The following is a 6,887-nucleotide window of genomic DNA, read 5'->3' as shown; positions in this document are numbered from 1 at the left end:
AACCGTTCCTGGTATGTTTTATCCTGTAATCCATGAACCATTTTAGTAGTCCCTCTCTGAACTCTCCCCAACATATCTATATGCTTCTGGAGATCCGGTCACCAGTACTGTACACAATACTCCAAAAGAGGTCTCACCACTGCTCTGTACAACGGCATGAGCACTTCCCTCTTTCTACTGCTAATAACGCTCCCTATACAACCAAGCATTCTGCTAGCATTACCCGCTGCTTAACAAACAAGTTCTCATGTTAACTAATGTAGATGTGGCCTTTAGTACACGAAAGTTGGTGAGACATAATTATCACCTTTTGCCTCTATATCCACTTTATACACGGATCCCTTGAAAGTAATTGCCCACTGTACAGGACGAAACAGTTGTCCATGAGTGGTGATCTGGCTGATGCACCTCTTACCCGAGTTTTGTCTAAAGATTCTCTTGTACAGCGGGCAATTACTTTCAAGGGATCCGTGTATAAAGTGGATATAGAGGCAAAAGGTGATTATTGTTCACCTTATTTGCATGTGCCTACCCAGAATCCCTTGTGGTTGTGGCAGCACCATGAGATTTCTTGAAAAACAAGCCTTCTGACTTGTCTGGTGTCTGTAGATGAGTGTTTAATAACACTTCTACTACCCCTTTAATTTTAGTGGAAGGGTTTCCACCATAACCTATGTAATATTACCATTATTGAAAGCTATGCCCGCTAGCATGAGCTTTAAACACAATATATAGAATTATATCCCGTTCTTCTCTATATTTAAAGGAAGTGGAGATAGGCCCAAGTGCCTCTCTCCTTGATTATAGCGCATATATGTTATGCATATACGTTGCACAAGGGAACAGTATGAACAGGAAAATAAGGAAGCGTTCAGAATGATGAGTAATGTGGGGGAAGGAGCTGCCTTGGGAAAATCCCCTAGAACCTGAATATCAAAGTAAAGAATGGGGGAAAAGGTAGAGGAACTTCCACAAGTGGTAGTTCTGTATACAGAATATTAACCCATCAATGGCCATTGAAAATGAAGGCGCTTTACATGCCCCCCGAGCCAGAAGGTGCTAGCCGTCCCCTGGTGGAATTATAAAATGCATAAAGATTCCTTAGGTAGTGACAAAGTGTTTAAATAAAAACAGCCCAGGGGGGCAGTTACCCCTTTGCTCTCTTGCCAACCTGCTCCTGTGTGCTCCCCAATATAGTTATACAAGTAACAAACCATTTCAAATCATTGCATTGTCTATGGTTAACAGTTAAAAGTTTAGGGCTAGCTCACTTAGAAAGTTACCACTTGCCATGATTTGGGCTAAATTTTAACCTACTTGCTTGTGACGTCAGAAAAGTGAGGCTATAAATAAAAAATCTAATTTGTCACATAGCTAACATTCTGGACCAGCCTGGACAAGTCATTGTTTTTCTTCTGCATTCTTATATATTTGTATTACCATATATACATTATCAAGACAAATAAGAATGATTGCAATATTATAGGAAAAATACATATTTTGTTGGTGATCAATAACAATTATTATTTGTAACATGGTTTCTATCATAAAACACCTAGATCACATTCTGAGATTAACATTTCTATTCCGGACTCGGTAACAGGTTACTTTGATAGATACAATGTCCCTTCTTTTTCATGCTAGATCCAGGTCTCGCTGTATCTGATAGAGTTTTATTATATTGTAGACATCAAGTGCGTCTCTGGCAGCAGACGGCTGTGGACGTGCAGTCTGTCTTTCATGCTTCATAAAAGTGCGGCTGTGATGTCTCACAGACACTCCTCTACCTAATATCCTCGGCCTGTGCAGTCACTGTGACTCAGGGAAATCTAGAAGCGCTATCATTGGGACGGTGTGTTTAGCCCTGTGGCTTTAACCTTCTAACGAGGAAGTTACAGTAGCAGACAGTCTAGTGTAGGAACACAAAGAAGGTCTCATGTGACTAGTATAGGACTGGGTGTCTATTGTGTGACCTGCTTAGCTACGCTCTGCACTCGACAATGTCTAGATTAAGTTTGCTCAGATGTAAGACTCTTATCAGTGGAGTGTACACTTCTAGATCCAGCACACGGAAGGCACTCCAGAACAGGAGCTACTGCCAAAATGTTAATGATCTAAAGCCCAAAGTGACTGAGACATTCTCTGGTAAGTGGACTTGAAATATCTGTGACATGCTAAGTTTACGTGACCCCTTTTCCGTTGGTCCTTATAGAATTTTGTACTGCAATCAAACGATAACTTTTCTGTTAATCTGTGTTTTCTGCAGATCAATAAAACATATATACTTTAATGTTATTGTAGCTAAATTCGTGATATGCCGTATACTGTTGTAACGCATAGAATAAACAATTTATAGAATGCTGATATAGCATTTTCAGTTCACATCAGAGGATGCTTGGAAAAAAAAATATTTTATGGTAAAATATTTATGATACTTTATTTCTGATTTTTGTTACTTCCTTTTGGACAAAAGGGGCGTCTTCCGGTTCAGGGGAGATATTATGTTTTTTTTTTATTTATTTATTAAGGTTTAGATCAATTGAGCGGTGGTGATCAATATAATAGTTCAGTCCTTACCTAATGCATTTTCTTCTCTCTTGGTCACATATGTGCCTCCAGACACAACATATGTTTTTTTTTTAGGAGTTTATTAATACAAGTTATGTTTTTTTTTATCTGCACCTGATTTCTTGAGCTCACATATTTATAAATTATAGGATCAAATCTATAGTCTGTGGCGTTTTGATATTTGGATTTCTGAAATTCCAAACATAATTAAATCACTTAACTGTTTGTGTAATTGTAATAATCAAAAAAACGCATTCTTCATATAAAAGAAAGGAGCCATAGAATGAAAGCTATTGTGTGCATATCGCTTTACAAGCTTCATCTCTTTGTGGTTGTTCTAGGTCAGCATTTATTCAGACATGAAAGGAGGCCTACAGGCTTTGATAAAAAGGTACTTGTGTGGGCTGGACGCTTCAAAAAGGAAGAAGATATCCCGGAATATGTTTCGTAAGCATATGAAACCCAGCACCTTATTTACCATAACAACAGGGCTGTGAAAGAACCAAGCATCAAAGCGAGATAGCGAGCATTAAGAAAATAATCCAACCATAAGCTTGGATGAGCCGGCCCGCTAGAATGGCCGCCGTAGGTGCATGGGAACGGCACCGAGCTTCATCCCAGGCCTGCGGATAGCAAGTTGGACATAAATGATGTAGTAGATTCTTCTTTTCAATTTTAAGGAGTATTATGATTTTTATAAAGTTTATATTTTGTGGCTTGGGATTATAAAGTCCAAAATATAAAAATAAGCATGTTTTGGGAAGCAGGGGCCATTCATAATGAGCTTGGAATTTGAAATTGAATTAATTAAATGTTAAGCTTGTTATAACCCTTAAAGGTTTGTATCACGCGTTGGATAAAAGGGATTTTACAGCAACTAATATTGCATCTGAAAGTAACAATGTAGTACAATTTATGTTTTTTATTATTATTATTTTATTCCTAGATGTGAAGTTGTCTCAGCTGCCAGAAATAATGTTAGGATTAAGACCTGCATTATAATGATCGTTTGCACAATACTAGGTTGCGTCGCAATGGTGATATCTGGCAAAAAAGTAAGTTTAAAAAAGATTACATTGAATAAGACCTTGAATGTATTGCGCATGTTTTAGCACTGGGGAGAAGCCTGTTTGTAAGCCATTTGAGTGGACTCTAAAGACCCAAGCAGTCAATCAAGGGACTAGTGAATATCCTATTTAACCTATAATAGGAAGAGATGCAGAGATTTTTACATTGTTATGAACTATAAACAGGCCCGCACTGGCCATCTGGCAAACCAGGCAAATGCCACTGGCTATAGTTGCCCCATACTAGCCATACATGTAGCATGTAGCCGCGCATATCCAGTCATCAGCTGCCTCCACATCATCAGATCGCAGCTTTCTTTAAAGTTCCCTTGTGATCTCCTGTCCAGCCCTGATTACAGACCTGTTAATTCTAAAACGTCTGTCCTAAGAAGCGCACAGTTTTAAAGTGTCTACAGTAAATACATCTACTGTATGTATAATGTTAAGAAATAAGCAATACTTGTGTACTAGAAACCCAATTTATGTGTATACCATGGGACCAGCTATTTTGTTTCTGATGTAAACACTCAAACCTTAGGCTGTGGTCTGATTCAGAATAGCTGTATGCCTATCTCTGTATTAACCTCACTTCTGCTGGGAGGCTGTGCCACCCACGTTTCAGTGATAGGATATCCTAGTTCAGTACTGGAGCCTTCACTTCCAGACAATGGCATAGATGAGTCGCAAATGGGTTCCATGCTAAACCCAACCATAGGCGGAGAATGCCCTGGAAGTCTGTTCCCGAATGTCTCTGCATAGATATGCACATATCCAGTTTACTTCACTGCCCCTTGAACATTAACATCAGGGTAGCCGCTAAAATGAATTTTAATTGAGTTTTGCATCTGTCTAATACCTGATTTATTCACATAGGCTGTAAGAGAAGACAACACCCTACTCAAAAGAAATATCGAGAGAAAGGCCAAGTGGAGAGAAGAAACTGAAGCACAAGAGTAGATGTTTTCTATAAAGAATCATTGAACTAGATCTATTGGCTATTACCATGACTCTATAGTACAAAACATTAGGAATCTCAGAGGAATACAGCCTTTATTATATATATGATTGATATATTGCAGTGTCCAAAAAGCTGATCTAAAATATATACGTACCATCTTTTTAAAAAACTTTTCATATTTTATCGTAAAGGTCAGAGGGAATTGAGCGAGTGGACGCGAAATAACATCTTCTTTCACATTCTAGATGTCAAATGCTGCTATTCAGTAAAGCGTAGATGGCATCAGAAAAATAGAAATGTTCATTTCTTTTATGGCAACAAAGATATTTAGTGCTGGATCATTCCAAAGGCAATTAAGGAATAGGTCAGTCTTAACTTTTTAAGGGTGCACTTCAAGGCATTTTACTGCATTTGTTTGTATTGGGGCTGGAAAACTAAACCTGTATTTAATTTTCTTAAATGTGTGTTATAATAACGTGTTAGAAAATGTTTATGTAAGGGACTTTTTTGAACACAAATTTTAATAAATGTGATCTAAATGTTTACAATTAGTGATGAACGTATGTAGCTTTTTTACATAGATCATAGTTACTATATGCAGTCATCCATGGTATTCCAGAACATCTTTCCTCTGCAAAATGTCTTTATTAAGTAAAAAATTGTTTCAGACAGAAGGTTAATGCCTGCCTTGCAGGATCAGACTCCCTGATCCATGATGAGGGTGAATGTGAACAGTCCTAGTTAGTATAATATGAAGATCAATGCCAGGGCTTGTAGAAGCCTGAGGAATGGACAGAGAGGAGCACGGCATTCAAACTGAATTCGGAGGAAATCGCAGGTACCCTTTCTATATGTTGAAGAATACATATTAAGTATCATATAAGAATAAAGTATAAGACAAGACTCGACATATCCAGGCACATGTTAAAAAATATCTTTAAATTTCTATATCATTTAGTTACATGAACATTACACAAAATCAAGGGGGGCTGACAACCTTCAGAGTAGGAGTAAAATTGGCCAAAACTATTCCTCTGTCCCGCCAAGCTTTACCCCTATCCTGCTTTTCAGGACTCCAGACCTGCCAGTGTCAGCCGAGGCCAGAATATATCCCTCTGATCTCTTCTTTGTATTTTCTGTTAGTGCTTGGATCTGAAAAAGTTCCTTTCTCTTTAAAAAATGATTCTCAGATTTCTGTGTCAGTGTTTTTTTATAGTGCTTTTAGTAGTTTTGGTGCCATACAAAATGAACTGTCGAGATAATTAGTTACCCCAAGTGTTTGTAGACATTAGTTTCAGAGTATCATCATTCTCCTAATTAATGTATGCAGTGTTCCTGTCTATCTAATCAGATCATTTTAGTTTAGTTATTTGTGAATGTTGCACACTGTGTAAATTAGGGATGGTGATGACATATGCCTGATCAGTGCCATCGTGCCTAAAACAAGTCTGCGGTATAAATGGCAGTTCTATAATTTTGTATAACATTTAAGTCTAGATCATTCTAGGTGGTGTGCAATGTATCTTGGACCACAGCATGTCCACTGCCTTCCCATCCATTTTTGTCCCTTCCCATTCTTGTCACAGTTCTGGGGTTTTCCACCTTGCTGACTCTGCATTTGGATGAATCAAAACGATTGTTCCCAAATTTGTTCTCCATTATCTCGTCAGGAGATATTGTATGGTGTGTGATTTCTTTTGTGGTGGATTCGTTGAGATGTTTGTTGCTGCAGTCACACTAATCTTGGACCCTGTCTAGGTAACTTTCATTTGTGATATCTAACAAGAATATTGGATATTGGGAAAAATGAAATGCATATTGAATATTTTATTTACGTTGGCACTGTATATAAAGAGATATGAGAACCAAACCAAGAACACACGGCAACTTAATAGCCTGCCCTACGGTGCGTCTCCACTCAGGAGCCTGACAAGTTTTAACTTACTTTTGCCAATACAAAAGAAAGAGCCCCATCCAACCCAAAAGAGGCAGTCCAGAACCAATTTCTTTCCTACGAGGGAGCCAACAGCCCTAGACATATATTATGACATTCATGGAGATCATCAGCAGGGTGCAGTTGGTATCCTTCTAGGCACAAGTGATCAAAGATATCCACATCGGGAGTCACCTTTACACTGGGGAGAGATCCTCAAAGGGAGAAATTGCAAATATATAAAACAACCTAAACAAAAATAATAACCTGCCCTGCAATGCGTCTCCCTCAGGACCGTCTCAGGTTTTAGCTCACTTCTGATATTTCTCCTAACACAATTAATTATGCATTATTATTATTA

At 38.2% G+C, this 6,887-nt stretch overlaps 1 protein-coding gene across 1 annotated transcript; it reads left to right on the top strand.

Moving 5' to 3' along the window:
* The first annotated feature begins 1,844 nt into the window (after positions 1 to 1,844).
* On the top strand, positions 1,845 to 5,152 carry LOC128502988 (protein FAM162A-like). Its single transcript, XM_053472984.1, has 4 exons — positions 1,845 to 2,145; positions 2,910 to 3,015; positions 3,515 to 3,623; positions 4,509 to 5,152. The coding sequence occupies exons 1-4, from the start codon at positions 2,001 to 2,003 to the stop codon at positions 4,590 to 4,592; spliced, it is 444 nt and encodes a 147-aa protein (XP_053328959.1). The 5' UTR covers positions 1,845 to 2,000; the 3' UTR covers positions 4,593 to 5,152.
* Positions 5,153 to 6,887: the final 1,735 nt, after the last annotated feature.

Source organism: Spea bombifrons, chromosome 8, assembly GCF_027358695.1.
Source record: "Spea bombifrons isolate aSpeBom1 chromosome 8, aSpeBom1.2.pri, whole genome shotgun sequence".
Lineage (NCBI taxonomy): Eukaryota > Metazoa > Chordata > Amphibia > Anura > Pelobatidae > Spea > Spea bombifrons.
This window is presented reverse-complemented; position numbering and strand designations above follow the sequence as displayed.

What these genes read in the sequence shown, in the direction of transcription:
- LOC128502988 (XM_053472984.1), top strand. Translation starts at nt 2,001, where the DNA reads ATGTCTAGATTAAGTTTGCTCAGATGTAAGACTCTTATCAGTGGAGTG. An exon ending in GATATCCCGGAATATGTTTC is followed by an intron (nt 3,016 to 3,514) that starts GTAAGCATATGA and finishes TTTTATTCCTAG; the next exon opens with ATGTGAAGTTGTCTCAGCTG. An exon ending in TGGTGATATCTGGCAAAAAA is followed by an intron (nt 3,624 to 4,508) that starts GTAAGTTTAAAA and finishes TTATTCACATAG; the next exon opens with GCTGTAAGAGAAGACAACAC.